Source organism: Egretta garzetta, unplaced genomic scaffold (assembly GCF_000687185.1).
Source record: "Egretta garzetta isolate BGI_Z169 unplaced genomic scaffold, ASM68718v1 scaffold139, whole genome shotgun sequence".
Lineage (NCBI taxonomy): Eukaryota > Metazoa > Chordata > Aves > Pelecaniformes > Ardeidae > Egretta > Egretta garzetta.
Window position 1 is genome coordinate 3,176,172 of NW_009260832.1, and position 22,250 is coordinate 3,198,421.

Genomic DNA, 22,250 nt, shown 5'->3' on the forward strand with positions numbered 1-22,250 from the left:
CAGGATGTAAACAACTATCAGATAAAAAAAAAGATAAGGAGGTATTTGTACGAAGGAAGTTACCCACTCCTCCACTTAAGGAAGTGTCCTAGAAACTTCCTTAGAAAATTCCTTTGAAATTTCATTAGGAAAATACTGTCTTGTAAAATTAGTTTTTATTAGTTAATGCAGGCAAACCTCTCACATGATTTTTTGTTAGAAATTGTAAATTCTGTTTATTTTTTTTTCTGACTATGCACCAATTTTTAAATATCGCAGTAAACAGTAATTACTCAGGGGGATAAAACATGACATCTTTCCAGTCACGTTTTCATGAAGCAAGCAAAATGTTAGACCTGAAAGCAAAGATCATGCCCCTTAAAAATATTAAAGTCCATTACTAAAATATTAAATATTCTTTATTACGGTATAGTAACAGTAAAGTGAGTCCCTTTTCTCTGACATTTTCTCACCTTATAGTACGTGTGCGTGCATGGGCACATATCTAAGTACTGCAATTATAGTTAATATTCCAGGTTTGTTTTTACAAAACAAAAGTGAAGCTTTTCTCTTAGAGGTGGATACTTTACTCATTTCTACAGAATCCAAAGACCACCCACGTAAAATCAGCAGCACTAGCAAAGTCCCTGATGACTTTCAAATAGGAAGGCAGGAAGACAGGCTATACTAAAGATATGAAAAACAACCCTGGCAAAATATCTAGGTGACAAAAGACTCTAAAAAAATTTAGACCTCAAATAGTGCAAAACCAGTCCCTTAGGAACAATCAGTAAATTGGTACTCACAGGTATACAATACTCCACCATCGGGTAATGCAATTTATGCCCCTTTGCTGTACGGCCAGAAAAGAAACAGCTCTGACAGACGTCATAGTTGAAATGTTTTAAGCTCCGGTACCTATGGGGACATTAAACAAAGCAATTAGAGCTTCCTAGGTTTAGTTTTAATATTTACTTGGTATTAAACCTCACGAGGCAAATTATTCTCTGAAATGGTGTCATCTGCTTTTCAGCAGCAGCAACACAAGGACGCAGCGAGTTTGTTGGGATTAGATTAGAAAGCACCTTGAAGTGCAATGGGTGTGTGTGAGCAGGACATGGCACCCAACGCTCCTCACAGCTGCAGACCCGCTAGCACCAGTGCCACCGCGGCACCTGTGCGGGACACAGGAAACCCACAGCCCCTGAGTCCTCTTCACAAAACCTTCCCACACCACACAGGGCACCTCACCTAGCATACAAAAGAAATTCCTGCCTCCTATAGCCATAGAGAGCCAAGGTCAATCATCTGTCATCCAAGTTGCTTTGAAGCAGAAAATCTTACAGGCATCAGCTTCGAAGATGGAGTGTAAAGGGTTTATTATTCTGAAGTTCAAACTGACTTAAAACTATATTGCTTTAGTTTTTCTTTTCCTCTCTTTAGTATTCAGACGGTATCTCAGAAAAAAAATATTTATAAACCAGACTGGTTTACTTTTATGTTTTTACATTTACCAGTTAGCTTAAATGTTTTTACATAATTTTGATGCTCAGAAATTCTAAACACATTTCAAAAAATAAAACTCTTGAGAATTCATGCATTACGAAAAGAACATAAAATTAAGTTTAAAAATTACATTGATTTATTTACTTTGGTTTTTTTAAGAGCGTGTGTAGGTATAAACAAGGTAACAAACTTATACAGTATTCCTTGCATTAATTTAAGCCACAGGGAGCATGGTATTTTTAATTTTTTTAACTAAAGCTGACTCAAACAACAATTCAATTCCAGATTCCACCCACTATTTTTTATAGTATGGTTGTTTCAACTGGATGAGGTTATCTGATTTGTATGAAACCAAAATGAGCTAACTGAACCAAATTGAATAGCTTCTGAATAGTTAAAGTTTAAATTAAATTGCTTCCTGAGAGCAGTTTTCAGAACCAATCCACATTTTTCCCCTGCCGAGTTTTATGTTCTGTTTTGCAAGACAATATGTGTCTATAAATGTAAAGGGATGCTTTTGGGGATGCTGATGCAACTGTTTATACTTTACTCAGAGCCTGTGTATTAAATGGCCACATCTACTTTCTGCTAAGACACTAGATGCTTTTGTTGTTGCAGATCTCTAACTTCACTGTAGAAATTATTTAGAACGAGCTATTCTTTTGTCTTCCTTTCTCTTCTTTTCTATCTATATGCCCTCCTCCTCCACACAAAATATTTTGTTGATTCATCAGCCCCAGCTTAGACACCTAAAAGATATCTGAGCTGGAGCTTTGTCACCCTATGCTCCCTCAAGCATTAATTAAGAAAAATAAGAACATGTAGAGGAATTTAATCTCAAGACAGGCAACAAAGTTTGATCAGATTAATTACTTTTGGAATTACTCACATATCTGTATTTATAGTAAAACAAGAGGGTTGCTAAGTCAATCTTATAAGACGAAAGCCAGCACGCCTAAAGCCTAGGTGAGATGAATCTTATTCATCAGCTCCTTTTGGTCTTGTGCTTATGGAACACATAGGGTGCATTTACACTTCATTTGCTACCTACTGGATCCCCCAATGCCGAAACACTCGATGACAGCCTGCCCTGCATGCCTGTCAGTCATGGGACCATTGGATGTGTAACAGCAGTACCACATGAACCAAAAATGCGCTGGCCCAGGCCACACTGTGGCCTCACCGAGGGTGGCAGATCCCACCTTAAAGCCGGAAAACGGTGAAAAAACAAACAGAAAGAATTGTATTTGTTGGAAGACCTGAAAGTGTGAGAGAAACCTAGCACCCAACTTCCTTTCTCTTACCTAAAGCCAACAATTGGACACTCTTTACAGATGTTGCACTTGGCCTGATGTTTTGCTGTTTCCCCCTGCCACACGGTGTAGAACTGGTAGCCATACCATAGACTGTGGCTCTAAGCGCATCCAATCTATAAATTGCTTTACAGTTATTTCTGGCTTATTGTGGTTCTGTGGAGAGAAAAAAAACCCCACATGTCCAAATTAAAAAACAAACAAACAACACACACAAGCAGATTTTCCTTAGAATTCAATTAAAAAACCCCAACATGTGTCAATCTTTTCCATGCTGGGTTAATGTAAAAGCAGTTAGAAGATAAAAGAAACAACCTCGATTAATTAAAATGCAAATAAAACAAGTTAGTCAGTAAGAACACAGAGGACTGAACAGCTGTGATGGAGGAGAGAGATGATAACAAAGATGGAGTACATAGTAAAGGAGTAACGGAGTTCATAGTAAAGCCATCTCAGAACTGAAGGGAGTTGAGAAAGAAGTGAGGGAGCATGAAAGGGAAGCGTTCTGCAGTTCAGACACGCTAAAGACATGGTTGTGTTTCAAATTCAGATCGATGCAAGACCACTAAAAGTCAGTAGTGCTTGCATGTAATGCAACTAAGTGCTGTGAGACTCGGGCAATTTTTTTTTACTGTATGCTGAGCCCATGGTATCCTTTCAAGTTAGCAAATTAAGCAAACACACAAATAAACAAACAGGTAAATAAATACTGTGAGAGAATGATATCTGCCACTTATAGGCAATCACTGCAAGAATACAGCAGAGCTAAAATATTAGTATGACTGTTTTAAGAAGCAAGCAAACGTGCTTCCACATTCTCTTTAAGTTGCAACCCCCAGAGAAGCCTAGCTATAAAGGTACTATATTCATCAACTTTGTCAGAAATAAGAACACAGGTCAACTTTCTGAGCTCACTGGAAGTAATAGAACACAACTTAAAATGAAAGTTATTCTTAAATGGTAACACATGGCAAGAAGCAACACCAGACTTCTTAACCTATTCACAGGCTAAGTCAATTTTTGACACAAGTAAATTTTTGCCAGTAAGAGGGAGCAGCATAAAAAAAGAAAAAAAAAGAATAACATGCTCTCCCCACCAGCAAAATACTAAATACTTGTTTTCACTAGGCCGAGATAACTGTCATGCAGCTGCACTCTTTCTCTATGCTGTCTTAATGACCAGGGATTGAACTTGAGCTATTCATGTGAGACAAGGGATGCACCCTTATCGTGAATATAATCATAATACCACATGAAGTATTTAAACACTACCTTGCTAGTAACTCCTCACCCATAACTGAACAGCACAGGAGATGGGGCAGATCCTTGAAGGACATAAAAATCATTCCTCTGTGACAGAAAAAGTCTGCTACTAACAAATGAATAATTTATTTCAGTATGACTTGAACCACTCAAGGCCAGTGACAGACATGTCAAGCACCATCCCGTATTGTCTGAAGGAGCAATTTTAAAACCTCAGGGGAAGTTTTACATGGTTAATTGGTCAAACCAGCTTCCATAAGTATCTACCAAATTACTCATGATCTGGATAAACACTCTTCCAATTCCAATCATCTCAGAGTCCAGAAATGAATCTAGTACTTCTGAAGAAAGCTAGCACAACTGCTTTTTTCAAAGCACTGGATGAAAATGTAGAAAAGTCTATGAAAGAACAGCAAAAGAAAAATGCTTTAAAAGTGCGCTACAACATTCAATGTTTGATTCTATAAAACCAGAAATATTAAAGTCAGTAGTTTTATATATGTCATAGTGAATTTTTAATCCATATATAACTTCTGACAATGCTCAAAGCAGCCACTTTCACAGAAATGATACACTCAAGCAGTATAGTTATCACTAGCAAACAGTCAGAGCCTTAGGCATCCTTGACAAAGTCTGAGTTAGGTTGTGTTCCATTACGACATCCTCTTTTTAATTCTCATCTTCTTTAAACAGACAGACGCTCCTTGCAGCCTCATTAACCCCCTGCATGTAGCATGGAGCTGAACAGCAGGCTGTAAGACAGCTTTATTCCATGTTCTGATCTCCTGCATAAAGGCTCACGATATATAAATGACTATGCTTGAAGTTTCGTGCAACCGCAAGCTCTTTTGTCAGTAAAATAATGCTAAATAATTTCCTGATGCACCAGGTCAAAAATTACTGTCAACATCATTCTCTTCTTCTGTTGAGACCACGACTTGTTCCAGCAGGGAAAAGCACATTGTGCTCACAGCATCAGGTTGCTCTGAACAACGCAAAGCAGGATAATTGGCTGCTACAAAATTTTTTAACAGCTTTTAGAGCAGCCAATATTGTCAAAACCACAAAGATATATTCTTTTTGCTAAAAAGTAACATGTTTGACCCTCTCCTAAACCTTCAACCATCTTTTACAGCTGCATTTTCACAATAACTTCCCATGTTTAGTTGCAGGAGCATATTCATTTCTGTTCAAAAACTCAATGGATGTTTTTTAATTCCTCTCTTCTTTTTACACCATGTAAAAATGAATCTTAAGACTTCAGAGGGAGGGGGTTTTTTTCACATGAAGGTCTTGGTTATCTTACCTGGTGGAAGCAGCTGCGCACGCTGGGTTCAATGTTGCTGCCACCGAAGGCTGCCACTTCCCCAAGCTGCCGCGGGATCTGGATAGCATCGTGAAGCAGCAGGCCCAGCTGCCTCTGGTCGCACATTTCCGTGGCGCCTGCCACTTCCTTGAAGAGGTCTGCAACACCGACAAGAGGCTCCAGCTCATTTCATTTCCATGTACACCCCCTTTTATTCACTAACGCTGCAGCTCAAGCCTTATAATTTTTGTAATCCAGATGTGTTTACAGATGGCCCCTGTCCCATTTACAATACTTTACCCTCATCTAGTCTTGATTACTTTTATCACATTTTCTTGATTCATAGCCATACAAATGAGAAAAGTAAGGCCAAATGAGTGAAATTATACAGGTTCTTAGGGTATTTCATGAGAAAACTGTATATTGCGGTTCCTATTTTACCTAGGAGCAGCTGTGCGGCAAAATGAAAGACATCGCAAAATCAGAACAGCTTTTTGCTCCAATTCATCATTACCACATTGCCGCCCTAATATTTACTAAGTTTTCTATATTATCACTAGGGAAGAAGGAAATAATATTTCAGGAATCTGTATCTTATGCAAAAATTTATGCCATCCTTCAGCTGGTTGGGGACAGAAGCAAATTTGCTCTGAACTGAGACTAGAAATTACCACAAGTCACAGCTGGCCATGTGAAATAGCTTAAAGCAAGCGCAGCAGCCAGGAAGACAACTCATGCTTCACATTAATCACATTTGCTTCCTGGATAACCATGTCTGCTTCCACGTACTTTCCCTTTACTGATTCCCTTTTCCTAAGTAGGTGTCAAGCCCTGCAATATAAGCGAACATTCTGGGATGACTGTAACAACAGAAAAAATTGAGTTTGAAAGGATCAAGCAAATTGTTCCAGATACAGACACCTGCTAGGAAGAAATAAATTGCATATACCTACTTAAGAGTCACAGTAAAGCACTGAATTAATAGGCCAATCTGCAGTACAGACAGTATTTCTTAAGTGCTTTCTTAACACATTTATTTGATCAGACTTTTTTAATTGTTAAAACGGTCAACTAAAATTTTTAACGTTTCTGCAACAATCCTTGATTTATGAACTCTGTAGCTGCATACATTACTATTTAGTCATAAGGTGAATCTCTCCTGAAAGTATCTTAAACACTAACTTCACCTTAGAACTATTTTAAAATTCTGTAATTGGTATAAATTACAGAAGAAATGAAAGGGAATTCTTTGTATTCATTTCAGCTGGCTTTTACATTCTCCTTTTGCACTCAGTGGCTGGCTTGTACAAAAGCTCCAAGTAATCTTAAAAGAAAAAAAAAAAAAATCCATTTATACTATTCCCCTACTTTTCAGGTTTCCTACCAGAACAACCATTAATAGATTAGAAATAAATGAAATTTGAAAATTCAGTCTGACTGCACTTCTGATTGAGAAACAGACAAGCTTTGTTCAGAAACACTCAAGAGAAACTCTTTTATTACACTCTGTAAATTGTTTTCCCCTTCATTTGGAGCAACCGTCAAGCTTTGTCGGCGTGCTTCAGAAAGTCCGGTCATACTTCTTTTTCTTGGCAAAGGAGGTTGAGGCCTTTTTATGAAAGGATTTTCATAAAATAGAAATTCAGATAACAGAATTCATTTTTAGAGTTTCTTTTATTTTTCGCACCCCTTTCTTGCCTAGTCAAACAAATGCTACTGCATCTTCAGCGCTCAGTGGGGAGAAAAACCCCCACAGACAACAGCAGTGACAGAACTGGTATTGCATGGCTGCAGGCTCATCTTGGCAATCCCAGATCCTGGCCAGCTTCTTCAGCTGCAGTTGGGACAGTCTTCAAGTTTCTAAGAGTCAGTTTAAAAAAATGGATAGGATTTAAAAAAAAAAAAAAAAGCCTGTTTTATTATTTTTGTTTGCATCAGTCTACAGTGGAAACAGGCACTAAAAGAAAATTCATTAACTGCTGTAGCTAGGAGGAAGATAAAGCAATTTCCCAAGCCCTAAACCTTCAGTTGATTGGGGAGCTAGTAAACAGAGGAAAAAATTATGTGGCAGGAGAGGGAATAGGGAGAGTGATCAGTTAGGGATGAACCAAATAGGAAATCAGCAAATACCCTTGAAGAGCTCAAACTCTTCCAAAACACTCCACTTAAAAAACAAATAAAACTTAACACTGGCAGCTGTGCCATAACCGATGAGTATCCAAGTGCCAGGGAGTTCATGGATGGTATCCTCTTTTCCCCAAACCCTCAATGCCTTTGATTTGACACACAGCAGAATCTCCTCAACTAAAGGCATGGAAAGCCAAAATGTTCTTACTATCTGGCCTACCTCCTTAAAGTAACCCACAAGCTGTTCCCTGGCAATGGAGGCATGGGGAGAGCAGCTCTCATCTGGCAGATATATGGGAGGAGAGCTCATTTTAGGTCTGACAGGGTGCACCCAGACACCATACTCACCAGTGTGAAAACTGATCCCCTGTATGTCACCCACCAGCAATGTCAGAAGCCACAGACTCTTATAAACGGAGCTTGTTAATACGTACATACCTATTATATGAGTTTATACCTAAAATATGTTGATATAAAGACTAAACTATATAAGGGACACTACCAAAAGGACAAGAAAAATGATTAGGGAAGAAAAAGAAAAGATTATTCAGATCTGAGCCATAGGAAAAAAACAGAAACAAGAAAAAAAAAAATCAGTTAATCTTAAATTCAATTCAGCCTAACACTAGTATTTTGAGGATGACAGCCAGCAGGACTCAGACTGCTGGACAACCTGAAAAAAATGTACTTACTGGCTTGTATAGAAGGGGATACTTGAAAATGCTGACAAGTTTATTAAATTCCTACCAAAATGGTAATAAGATAGTTAGTAGTATGTCATCTACGACACACATTTTATGTCTTTTGCTGAAGTTGCCAAGACATCAAATCACAAACCTAGCACTGTCAAACCTGAACCATCCAAGCAGCTCGAAGGAATCTAGTGATAAAGACTCCACAGTTACACTGAAATATAATTAAAAATGTGCATAATGGAAAATATGCCATCATATTGTGAAATGTTACAAACAGGATGCATATTCGTTTTTCTCCCCCCCTTTTTTTTTAAAATATCAAAGTGTTAATTTTCAAACCATTTGGAACTAACAACATAAACATAACATTTAAAAAACCCTCAACATTCCAAAGATGTTGTACATCACTTGAAAATTGAACTGCTTCACAGTTGAGATTTTTCAACTAGCCCTTCTTTTTCACCTCACATCCCACAGTGTTTATGCATGAAATGATATGACCCAAAACCTATAAATCTACACATGAAATAAAACTCCATGTGTGTTTTCTGCTTCTGCTAGAAGTCAGGGCTTTCTGTGTTAAACATGAGCCCAGGTAAGAGCAAAATGTGCACAGATGTTCTTCCAGTTATTACACAGTGCTATGACTTTTCTCAACCTCTAAAAACTAAAAGAAAAGGGGTGGAAGGTAAAATTCCTGTTGTCCCTCAGGAAATCCGTACCTCTGAGACATCATTTGTCTCCTGATTAAATGACCAGCCATAAAACCTGCTGTGAATAAACACATATGCAAATTAAAGTTTTTACTGTTGCAAACACTTGCTGATACGATTGAAATTTATCTTCCAAGAACATTTGGGACACTAAAATTGAATGGTTAAAAATGATCCATTGTTCCTCAGTAATCAGAAGTCCTGTAATAACGCATGAACAACTAGTGGTAAAAAGTGGCAGTTTTGTTGACTGTGCCTTGAGTATTTTGGAACGATGCTACTGTTATCTTTTGTCATGTGCATCCTTTTATTTTTCCCTGTTCCATTTTTTAAGGCTACTTCTATACCTGCGAACTGAGCAGTGCATCAGGGTCTAAGCCCAAGGACTGGAACACTGTTGTCTGTATCATTAAGCTGCTAAAAGTGTATCCATCATGTTTTTGATCAAAGTTGACTGACTCTTGCCCCCAAAATAGTCAGGAATGATGTGAGAGTTAGATAGGGTCAGGGATCATTACCAATAGGTAGCCCACATGTAACATAACACAGCATAACACCGACACAGCCAGACCGGGTCAGTGGCCTCACCAACAAAGAGAGGCCCTGGACTATTTGCCCTACAAGCATAGATGTAACCAGCTCACAGCAACTCAATTACATTTGCAGGTCCATTTTTATTCACAGGAGCATCCAGGAGTGTGCATGAAGCTAGGCATGTCTTTAAATGTTTTCAAGAATAGGTACTCTTTAAATGAGGTTTCAATGTTTCTGCTAAAGTAATTGGGACATTTTTTAATTAAAGATTCATTCTCATGTCAACTCTGAAGTCTAGCATCTTAAAAAGAAGCTTAGTTAAATTAAAAAAAAAATAAATCACAGAAATTTCTCCGGCAAAATATATTTTAAAAATGTGTCAAGTGAAAAGATCCTACCTAGACTGGAAATGAATGTACAGTTAACAAAAAAAAAAAGAAAAAGTTTTCACATTAAAGAAAGAAGAAAGAACAAAAGCTTGATTTCCTCAAAAACATAAGAGGGAAAGATGAAGGTCAATTGTACTGGTAAACTGAAATTACTGTCCCCTATGAGTTTACCATATTATTTCACAAACCCAATGTCTCAGCAGCCCAGAAATTATGCTTCTTCAAGTTAATCCCTGAAACACCGGTCTCTGGGAAGGCTGAGGTAGAAAACACTTGAGCAGACAGTCTGGTTTAAGTGTTTTACAAAAGATTGAAGGGTTCATCCAAAAGTTGTTAGAACAAGAAACTTGTCTGTTTTACTACCCAACCACTCTGAGAAGAGTTTGCCTCTCTAAGACTACAACGTTTAAGGCATGGCCTGTGCTCTGCTAAGTGCTCCTACTGCAACTGTAGGACAACTGCCATGCTCAGAGAAGCCTGGGATTGACAACACTTCAGATATGCTAAGAAGACATACAACCAACAGGAGAAGCAAATGTCAGGACCTGGCCCGAGAAAAGGAAAAAATCAGAAGGCAGGTAATTTGTATTAAGCACCCATGTCTGGGGGTACTGCTCTTCCTTCCAATTGACTACTTCTCTTAAAAATACTTAGCATTTCCATTATGGTTTTCACCTGAGGATCTTAAGGCTCAATAGACGCGACAAAATTTCTTTCATGAGATGATTAGTAGGGTGTGACAAAATCAAAACAAGCAAGAGATCTTGCACCAAAGATCAGTCTGCGACACAGCTCGTGCCAGAGGACCCCAAAATGCTGACTGCAGGCCAACAGCCAATACCTGACGCCGTTACACCCTTCCTGCTTCAGCAAAATTTCTTTCAGACTGAAGAGTTTTGCTTTGTGACAATTTTTTGGTTCATAAGGGCAATAAAGCCTGGCCCACTGATCAGAACAGGAGTAACAACAACAAAAATGGATGCATTATCTGACTATTAATTCTCTGCTTTGAGAAGCCAAGCAACTATTTCAATTCCAGATGTATTTCAGGTTGAAGCTAGGATCACTTGGTACAAAAGTCCTCTGACTTTTTCTGTACTAATTTTTTAGGACTTTTCACAGCAATCTTCAGGAAGAAGCCCACCCTGTTAACACAGATTATGCAAATCTGCAGCTGCCATCAGCTGCCATTTTTATTTTATTACTAGACATAGAGCAAAAACATAAAAATGAATCTGACCTAGTCATTTCCTCGTTCTGCTTCAGTGCCCGTATTCAGTAACTCTGAGCATACTAATTCATTACTGATAGCAATCTAATGTGAGTTTATTCCCAGGTCTGGGGTTTTTTTAACCCATCTTTTGGTGGAGTTATAATTCTGTTTATACACAGCCTAACTAATTCTTACACATTAGGAAAGTTTTTTATTTCACACCAAATGGCAGATTACCTCCTGAATTGTCATTACTGAACAAAGGTACGTACGCCAAGCTCTTTTAGTAATGGATTAATTCACAGATATGTCAAATGACACAAGGAAACTAAAAAACCGAAGTCTGAGTACAGGCTCAAGTTCAGATGCCAAAATATGCCCCAATGCATACTTTTGCTCAATGTTAATAACCAAGATTATAAGATTACCTACAAATGCTTCTAAGGAAAGCAGAAATTGTTGCAGAGCTTCAGTGGTACACGGTAAATACAGTCTCTATACATTTTACTTGTGTTTCTGAAATGTGTCAAGGAACTACTGCAAAGAACAGTAATTTTAAGATGACACACCAAACATATAACTGTCCATCACCTACGATGCTCTTGTATAGCGCTTAATCTCTTGTTCCATATTTGTCAGGGGGTTTTGCCACAGTTACTCAATTCCCTTCTGCTCCTGCAATTATTTTTGTGAAATGTTTTTATACAACTCAGTATTTCTCAGGCTTGAGAGATTACTTAAAACAACATAATTTAAACTTTCATCGTACAATTCTGGCAGGAAGCACAGATACCGGAAAACTATTTTCAGATTTCAGATCCTCTTTTTCATAGACCACAAAATACAATTGCTGGATGTTGATGTATTTCCTTGCTTTATCAGACGTATCAATCTGTTCCAATCAACCCTGATTTGCTTGATTTTTCCCTAAACAAAATGAAGACACACACACGAGAACAGAATCAGTCAAATAGAATACTCTCTAGCTTCCACATGGCACAATACTGTGCATGATGACGATGCATAAGTGGCATCAATAGTTTCCAGACAGAATATAAATCCTACTTTCTCCATTGGCACTGCTGATAATGAAAACAAGAATTCTATTTTACTTACAAGAAAGCTGTCTTGCTACAGGCATGAGAAATGCTTTACTACAAATGTTGCTACAATGTGCGTTGTTATTGCACATGACTTAATTATATAAAGTAAGCATTTTATAAAATACATTCTTTCTTACATCTGTACTTCTCTTCCAGAAGGCCCTTAGAAAGAGACATCAATCCAATTTTCAGGGACTGCACTCGAATTTTTCCAGTTCGGCCACTGAAATGATAAAGATAAGACCATTTAATACAGTTTAATTTTATTTCATTCCAACTCAAGTCTATTCAAAAATGCAAAGGCATCAGTGAGTTCTACTTTAAATACACTTCAAATCTCAAAACAAATTAACACTACAAATCACATTAAGAATGCTTCCTTTACAAAAGCTCAGCTTGCCTTTTAAGTAGTTTACATGTCAAAACAGTTCATATTACTCCAAAAGGGCAGACATTTAGCTCTGTAAAGCTCTCAACATGATTTAATAATGTGATATAAACAGTAAAAAATACATGAGCACACAGCAGGAAAGCCTATTACTCACTGTGAAACACAAGGACTGCAAAATAAATGCATGTTTTCATATCACAGTAATTCATTCATTTTTTCACTTCATTTTTTCCTTTTATGTTTAAAATGCTGTGATATACACATGTATCTGGATGTAAAGAGCCAACCACATGCAGTAATTAAATGATGCAGAGCTGTCGTTCTTTTTAAGCAATGTGACTTCAGGCTCCTCTTGTCCAACATGAAAAAATAAAATGCCCAAACCCAAAAGAACACACATCAAACCTTAAGCAACTTGAGAACAGGTAAGTGGGTACCAAAGCAAGTGATTTTAAACCTGCAAGACAAACACTGTTCAAAAAGGTACTAAAGCAATAAACCCAGGGTTCATGGGAAAGGAGAATTTTAAAGTTCAAAAGATCAGTGCGTAAACACATTCTTAAAAGACATGACTCAATTTCTCTTTAGATGAGACATGGCAAAAAAATCATGAGAATAGTAGTTAAACTGTACATATTGCACACAACCCCCTGCATTTAAGGTTAGTTGGGTCCTTCACCAGCAAGTAAGAAAATACTAAAATTAATATCACCCCAAACATTACTTTGGTCCCTTCTGTCATGCAGAAGTGATATATTCTTTAATTACTTCTGGAGTGGTTATTAGATATCTCTTTCTGTCCTATCCATTCAACATATGGTCTGGTGTCTGATTTACTTCACAAATGTTGTGCTGAATACAAAATTATTAATTTACTCCTGGGCTCTCGGTAAATTAGCTAAGGGACTTACAAATATTAATGCATTTGTCTTCACAACCATCACCTAATCTATTGAGACTAGACAGCATTATCTTCTCCATTCCACAAGTTGGAACAGAGGTACAGAGAAATTATTGCTAAATTAATCAAAAACACCCATTAGTTTTACTGCCTAAATTGAAAATCAGAACCCAATTTTCCAGAATGTTATAAAAGTGCCACCTATTTTATATATTCAAGCTTAGCTTCAAATTACCTCTTTCAATCCCAGGCACTACATCATTCTGGCATACCTTAAGGTGTGAATGGCTCATTTTACAACCCTGATAAAGTTCTTTCCTGTGTAGGGTTGCCTGTGTTTTAACTTTATATTCAATGAAAAAACAAAGCAGAACATTCATTTGGGTTTGATTTAACTCAGGACTGACTAGGCTATTTGTTTATTAAAAGGTAGAAACTCAGAAAATCTTTGCAGCTAAAACATCAAGGCACATATGTGGAGGCTTCAAACTTCTCCCAATTTCAGCAGATTGTTAAAGAGACTGAAAAACTTCCTTTGCACAAAAAGCATTTCCTCAATAAATTATAAAAAGAATTACAAAGCCTGCTGTGTTACATTTTTCTAAAGAGCAATGTATTTTCCTCTAGCATTTTTCTTGGAAATGGCTAAATATTAGCACTGTAATTATATATACAGTAAAAAAAACCCACACCAAAATCTCAACACCAAACCTATAGACTTTGTAGCCGTGACGGTTCTAATTCAATGGCTGAAATCCGCCCAGCTTAGAGAGTCACAAAATCACTGACGTTGGGAAGGACCTCTGGAGATCATCTAGACCAATGCTCCTGCTCAGTCAGGTAGAGCAGGTGGCCCTGGATCATATCCAGTTGGGTTTTGGATATCTTCAAGGATGGAGACTGCACAGCTGCTCTGAGCAATCTGTGCCACTGTTTGATCACTCTCACACTAAAAAACCCGATCTTTTTCTTATATGTTTAAGCAGAATTTCCTGTGTTTCAGTTTGTGCGCACTGCCTCTTGTCCTGTCACTAGGCACCACTGAGAAGACCCTGACTCCATCTTCTCTACTGCTCTCATCAGGTGTTTATGCACATCGACAAGATCCCCCTGAAAATTCTCCAGGTTGAAGAGTCCCAGTTCTCTGAGTCTCTCCTGATACATCAGGTACTCCAAGTTCTTCATCATCTTCGTGGTACTTCACTGGACTCAATCCAGTTTGTCCATGTCTCTCTCATCCTGGGGAGCCCAGAACTGGACCCAGCACTCCAGGTGTGTCTCACCAGTGCCAAGTAGAGGGGAAGGATCACCTCCTTCGACCTGCTGGAAAGGCTTTTTCTAATGCAGCCTGGGAGACTGTTGGCCTACTTTACCACAAGCACATGTTGCTGGCTCATGTTCAACTTGGTGGGCATTTCTTGCAAAGCTGCTTTCCAGCCAGTTGTCCCCCAGCTTGTACTGGTATATAGGGTTATTTCTCCTCCAGGGAAGGTCTTGATATTTCCCTTCATTGAACTTCATGAGATTCCTGTTGTCCCCCTTCTCCAGCCTGTCAAGGTGCCTCTGAATGGCAGCAAAACCATCTAATTGTGTGGTGTGTACAAACATCTAAAAACCAAGGCCTTACAGTGGGAAGGTTCAGGAAACTTTTTAATGCTGGAATTCATACAAAATTTATGGGTCAAACATTTAGAATTAAGTGTCAGCACACTATTCAGATTCACTATAGCAATACAAGCATGCTTGTCTTTACAGAATCAATTGATAAGACAACTTTAAGCAGCTCAGATTTTTTTTTTCTCTGATCCTGATGAAGGGAAGCCTGAACCATTATTATGTCTATAAACTGGTTTTGAGCAAAGTTGTCCACTCTCCGTCAATACAACAGTGAAAGGCAGTATAAAAATGACACATTATTGACCTCTAATCTATCTTCAAGTGAAAAACGTCAAAATCATTATAGCTGCTTGTCAGAAGCACTTTTCGTGTTTACTAAAGTCCATTTGTCCCTCTTTCCCCAGGCAATACGAAGTCTAAGGATTCATTGCCCTTAGAGCGTGATGCTGACATTCTTCTTCTTCCCCAAATGAACTGAAATTTTATTGGTTTAGTGGGGAAGGGGAGAAGAAAGAGAGGTGAGGGGAAGGTGGAAATAAAGAAATCCTTGTTTTTGGAGGTGAATCCATTGTCTCTACATATGTATCAGGCAGGCTCTGGCCTATCTGCCTCAGGTATGAACCCCCTGTTGCACCTTCATCCGCTGCCAGTCATGAGGTGGCACAGAACCCACAAGTAATTCAACTTTTAAACCTGCCAAAATAGGCGTTAAAAAGAAGGTACACATAATTTCCAGGCATGGTAGGAGCGTGCATTGAAAGCACATACTACAGAGAGAACTACTTTAGTGGGGAATCAGCTAACTAGATCATTTGGTCAAGGGCATGGCAGGGTACCACGCTGCATGGGTAGAGGGGATGGATTGGGATTGGAGCACGTAGAACTTTGTGGCAGAGTTTGGACTCTCCACCCAAGCAAGGAGCAACCATTCTGAGATTCTGTGATTCACCTGTTTCAGAGATCCAACACAGCTGCAGAGAATATCAAAAAGCTATTTTATATAAAAACTGATGACTGTCACTGCTGTACAACAACCTAAGCAAATGAGGAGAAAATGAGTACGTTAGAAATAGTTGTAGTATTAGAAGAGAAAGGGAGAACACTTTTATCTTACTACAGGAGATATGGAAAAATAGAGGATGCAGAAGAGGACAGGGGGGAAGAACAGGTAACACACAGATCACAGGGGCAGTAGACATGACCCACACCTCATGAGTTCCCTTGCTAATCCTGTAACAACTGAACTCCAAACAAATGAAACAACTGCGAGCCCAACCTCACTACATGGGGCACGAGCTGTGAGGAGCACTTGGGAATCACTTAATATAGTTTAGCACTACTCGGCCACAGGAACATCTCAGCTGCAAAACAGCATGCTAAATCCTAAATCTAACATTTCTCTTCCTGCTCAAAGACCTACGAAACTCAATGAAAGACATTAAAGCAGGGTTGAAATTATCTGAAGCTATGTCTTTCCAGGAAAATGAGTTTAGCAAGCTTCCCAAAAGGTTCCGTAATCATGCAACTGCCATATACAAATTTACTCCTTTCTGTAAATAAAATCCTAATACTGAGTTAGGACCCAAAACTCCTTCGACAGGCAAACACAGTCAAAAAACATAGTCAAAACAGAGGCCTGTGACACCTGTAAATTATAAATGTACTAATCAGGATATAATTAATATAAGATTAGTGAATATAAGCATATAAGACTCATTACCGACAGTGGTATGCAAGTATTTTGTAGCATCATGATGGCATAGCCAGACATAATACACAGTGCAGCTTTTATCATATGGAAAAGGATACCCTTCCCAGACTACTGAGTTACTCCATTAGTACTGAAAGCTACCAGTCCACTTCATATAAATTACTTTTGGAGATTTTAGCAAATTTGACAGTATATAGACCAGAACAATAACCACCAGCTGATTTAAACACAGGCCTGGCCAAAGGATTTCATAGAGCAATTTCCTTCACAGCTCTCATTGTGAAATGCAATGCATTTATTTATAATTTCATTTAGAAAAAAAAACAAAAAAAACAAAAAACAATCTCTGGACTAACCAAAACAAGGAACTTTAACTTTGGAAAATGTTTACAGGGCAGATGTTGCTGCCTGGAACAACCTTTGAGTCCTTGAAAAAGTAAAAGTCACCGAGTAAATTTAATGTTTCTCTCCTCTACTCAGCTTGAAGAATGAATCATTCCTGATGTGTCAGAAAATACCAGAACACAACAGACTTGCCTGCTATTTCTAAAAATAAATTAGTTCTTTTTAAGGGCCAAAGACATCTGTAGGTAAGTCTGAAGAACTACCCAGTTTGCCATCAATCTGTGAATCAGTAATTAAATCTCAGGTTAATAGCATGCGACTAACAGATGCTTTTTGTAGGCAGTTTAACGATTTGAAACATTGTATATATATAACACCAGTGCAATAAACAATGGAAATGCCAAGACACAAATTAGTTCTTTCCTAAAGGCCAATTAAATGAAAAAAAAAAAAAAAAAAGCAGCTCAAAACTTGTGCCTGTTCTTTCAGTTTTGTTTTTTTTTTTTCCTGGAATGGATTCGAAAGGGGAGCAAGGAAACATTGTAAAAGGTAATTTTATCTCAGAAAACCTTCGTCCTTCATTATTCAAAGTTTGACTGAAGATTTAAGTCTTTCATCAGCCTAATGCTTTCAACATAATGATGAGGAGAAATGGGAAAACAGGAAACATTATTGAAAGGTTTGTTGCTTACTACGTGCATTTCAAATACGCACAGATTAAACAACTGACTTCTAACTGAAGATAGGAAGCAAAGGTTAGATTTGTGATCAGTCTGAATAAACGCCACCAGTAACTACAAAAAATTTTCTGACAATATCAAGTCTCTTATTCTAAATAGCCGAAATGTTTAAGTCAAGCAATCCACTTGATCTACTGCTCTCTTTGCAAGTGATGTGTTTATTTACCCACAATAGAGAGCTCTGCAAAATAAAAATAATTGCAGGAAGAAGTCCCAGTCATTATCTGATGGGCTCTCCAATTTTCCAGCAGTAATGATGAGGAGTCCAACTAACAGAAATGTCACAATATTAAACAGCAATATTCGAATGCCAAAGCATAATAGGTAGTCAGCACATAAATGACAAATGGTTGTACGTACTCTGTTCCCTCCTTCCCTCTCCCTTACCACAATATTTAAAATAAAATAGTAAAATTAAATAACCACAAAGTATAGGAGTATGGGCGTGTAATCCTCTGGGGAAAAAAAAAACCTGCAAAAAGAATTTAGACTGTGGCACTGATTAAGTGAGTGAACATAGTGAAGATAATGCATACATCAAGAAGTAACAGCTCTGTCTTGCAAAGCCAGGCATAAGAATTTCTATCATTATTCAAGAAATACTTTTGCTCTTTCCATCTTCAAATGGGAAGAACAGAAAAAAATTTGCTAACCAACCTCATGCGGCTTACAAATTCTGATTTGTAATTCTGTGTATAACTCTGAACTAAAGCATGTATTCAACTAGACACTCTGAAGCAACCACCCCTTGTATTGCACTACTGTGTCTTTCGTCAGCTCCAGAAGAGTCCTGAAATGCCTTTGCTCAAGCAGTGTAAGGAGATACATTATAGGGAATGGAGGAGCTGACAGAAACCAAGTCTCTTCCCAGTTTTTACTACAGAAGGGAGATGAGAATAGTAAACACCACTAAGAAAAATGAGCAACGAACTCATGACTCAAAGGCACCACTAAAATAAAAACGTACTGACTGTAGGTCATGCAGGCTGCCATAGCGCAGGCCAGGGCAGAGGGGTCAGAGTTCGACATTCAGCAGAAGTGGTGCCTGGGGGCTCAGAAAGGGCTGCCCAAAACCACAAGGGGCTGCTGGAGTGGACTTTTTCATGTCCCTTGAGAATCAGAGCTCTCTCTGGAAATAGTGATGTGCATTTAAATAAACCAAAAGTTCTTACTGTAAGCACCCTGAAGCATCCTTAAGGCAAACTCACAATCCACTGGGGAAATACAGCTTTGCTGCCAGGACCAGCACTCCCAACCGATAGAAGGCAGGAGCTGCACCTGCCGGAAGTGAGCCAGGACCAGGACACCGCTGACCCTCCAGAATCGGACAGGCTTTAGCCCTGAGATCAGAACAACCACCACTTGACAGAGGATTCGGGACAGTGAGCTCAGCCAGGATTATGGCAGGCAAGTAACTAAGTGTAAAACAAACAACAAAACTGTCCCCACATGTGGCAGAAATAGGATCTGGTAAGAACAGCAAATAGTCTGGGCAATTTGGAACATTTACAGTAGGAACATTGCTAAAGCAGCGTATCCAGTTCTCTACTCACATACATATTTCTTGAAATCCTTTTGCTGTTTCTTTGGTAGTAGTATAAAAGTTGTGTAACGTTATTTCAGTGTATCTGAGCAGGACAGCATAAGAAACATCCCACTGCAAACAACTGCACTTTCATTACTAAGCCAAAAATATCAAAAGATGTAACTCTTCATTAAAGAAATTCTTAAGGCTTTACCATTTTTCTACTATCATGGACACTTCCTCAAGAAAGTAACTCAGAAAAAAATATACAACAGTCCTATAAGTCTAGCATTTTTGCTAAGTCACATGTGCAAAAATTACCAATTCTGTCTCCAAAGTTAATACTACATTAAATTCCTGGGTTACACACTGTGAATAAAGACTTGTTACTTACCTATCATAGACATTGAGTAGCCAGTTAAGACACATGTCTACACAAAGAGGAACATTCACCATATCTTTGTGTTTCTCTTCGAGTCCGCTGTAGATGGTGGTGAGACAGCTGATCACATCCTGGACACCAATCAGCTGGTCATTTTGACTCAACTTGTGCTGTTTGAAAACTTCACTTGTTGTGTTCAGGTCCAACAGGTCCACTAACAACAGGCGATTAAAAAAAGAAAAAAGACGTGACTATAAATGCCCAAGCACAGCATTCACAATACCTGTACGTGTGCATATTGTAGCAAATGTTGCAGACAATTAGCCAAGAAATAGCTTTCATTTAGTAACGTTATAGCAAAAAACTATTCTCTGTGAGAAGTTGACAGCATTTTGGCACTATATTTATAAAAAAACAGACTCAACGAGAACACCGTAATGACACCACACAGCTCAGAAGAACATTTAAAAGCCGCTGAAGTAGTCTGTGTAATTAGAGGATCCTAACTTCAGATGTACACACACTGGGAGCCCACTAGGCTTAGAGAATTCTTTGCATTTACCATAAAGCAGAAACCCATTAAATGACTATCACTTTTGATTAAATGTAAAGCAAAGCAAATTCTTAGGTAAAAATGTTCTCTTAAATGCACCAGGAATGTACTGAGGCCCAATTAACTGAACCGCAGTTGCTAAACTAAGGCTTAAAAGAAAGCAGGGAGGGACACAGGGAAATTATTTGTTGTAGTTTTCCAGAATACAAAATGCTACGCTTTCATCTCCTTTCTTACAGCATGCTTTCTATGAGCAGCCTGGTGATGCTATGGATATCCTAGAGGTGACAAGGGTTTTGCCCCCAAAACTACAGAAATGTGATTGCGATTGTGAAAAATCTGTGTTTTGCATGGTGAAAATAAAAAGTTGCCAAGGAGTACTTCTAATTCCTTTTGCAAAACAAAGAGGAAAAGAGGAGACTTCTTTGGTGTAGAAGGAGGAAGAATTATGTAAGTCAAAGGGTGGTATAATCCTCAGTGACATTTTTTGACAAAAGTGAGGACTTTAGTAAAAAAAAAAAAGTTGCAATATATCAGTGTGTTTGCTACAGCATATACAACTTGAAGTTGAAGTATATTCTGAGCTCATACAGAGCTGTTTCTGGAGAGCCAGTAACACATTTACGCTATAAATGTCATCTCTCAAAGGAAATGAAACATGACAATCTCAGATGTGTTGTAAATTGCTCTGCACCGATAATGTTAAATAAGGACCCCAGAAGGGCAGTCTGTGCAGATCAGGTTAAGTCTAGCTTGAGCTGGAAAATAAGTACAGCAGAAAAAAGCAGGAGCAAGACAACACTAACCACTATGAGCAATTCTGTCAAGAACTCAGTGAGCATCTACCAAAAGATAAGGTTATAGGCCAAAAGGAGGTTACATTCCCAACCCCATTTCCTCAATCTACCCTTCCTAACACCACTGTGAAATCAGAAACAGTACCTCACAGCCCTTACTTTTTCTCTCCCTCACTGACATCCGTATCTCCTAACATTACAGCACCAGACTTGCAGGGGTCTTATGTTTGTTTGCTTTTTCTCGCCTCCCCCCCCACCCCAAGCCCATCTCTTGTGCTTGCAAAGAAATGCCAGCCATGTATTTACCAGACAGGCAGACAGCTAACTGCAGCAAAACACCTTGCCACTAGTTTGACCTGAGGCAGCCAAAAATATTTGGCAGTAAACTGCAGCATAATCTTCTACAGTAGCCGAAAAATATGTAATACACTGGAAGAGGCTCACAGGCATATTTAAAAACAAACCAAAACCCCTCCACACCACAATGTGACACAGAATATTTTCTGAGGGGTGGAGGGAGGGGGGTGAAGCGAGGCGCAAAACTGTTACATGCTATCCAATCACATAAATATTGCATTCAGGAGAGATAGCCACTTTTCATGTTTTTCCTTCGTGACCTACAGGGGGGAAAAAAAACCTCTCAAAATTATTGCAACCAGTTTGGCAGTGGTGTTTTTTTCAACTTGTTTTTGTAATGTATTTAATAGTTGGCTAAAAGCAGGTAAGCAGCTTCTAAAACAGATTTGACAGCACCCAAAACCTGCCCCTTTTAAAGCCAATGAAAACTTGGAATGCCAGAAAGTTGTAGCCTTTGGGCTTGGCTTAGCATAACCATCCTTGCACTGAAAACAGCAATTCAGCAGACACTGGAGTTAGCCTGCTAACTTCACATCTTGATCTGCTGGCATTAAGATCTCACATTCACGTTTCTGCCAAAGGGTTCTAGAGGGAATTGGGAGAGGTACTTTCAGTATTTTCACACTAAGAAGAAACTCTGCTGCTGTACCAATGCAAATTAAGCTACACTTAAACTTTTGGATGACACCTTCATGGAGAGCAACCAGAGGAAGTTACTTCCCTCCCTGCTCTCTTCAGTACTCACCTGGCTGAATGAACTTTGGGTGCAGGCAGGTATCCTGCCATGGTA

General features: G+C 38.6%; 1 protein-coding gene across 1 annotated transcript in view; it reads right to left on the minus strand.

The window, feature by feature from the left end:
• The window catches only part of UTRN (utrophin), a 387,328-nt gene that overhangs the window by 35,868 nt on the left and 329,210 nt on the right, over window positions 1-22,250 (minus strand). Inside the window, 6 exon segments of the mRNA XM_009646963.2 lie at window positions 786-897; window positions 2,790-2,855; window positions 2,857-2,954; window positions 5,368-5,525; window positions 12,279-12,364; window positions 19,766-19,967. Of these exon segments, the coding sequence (XP_009645258.1) occupies window positions 786-897; window positions 2,790-2,855; window positions 2,857-2,954; window positions 5,368-5,525; window positions 12,279-12,364; window positions 19,766-19,967 (722 nt within the window).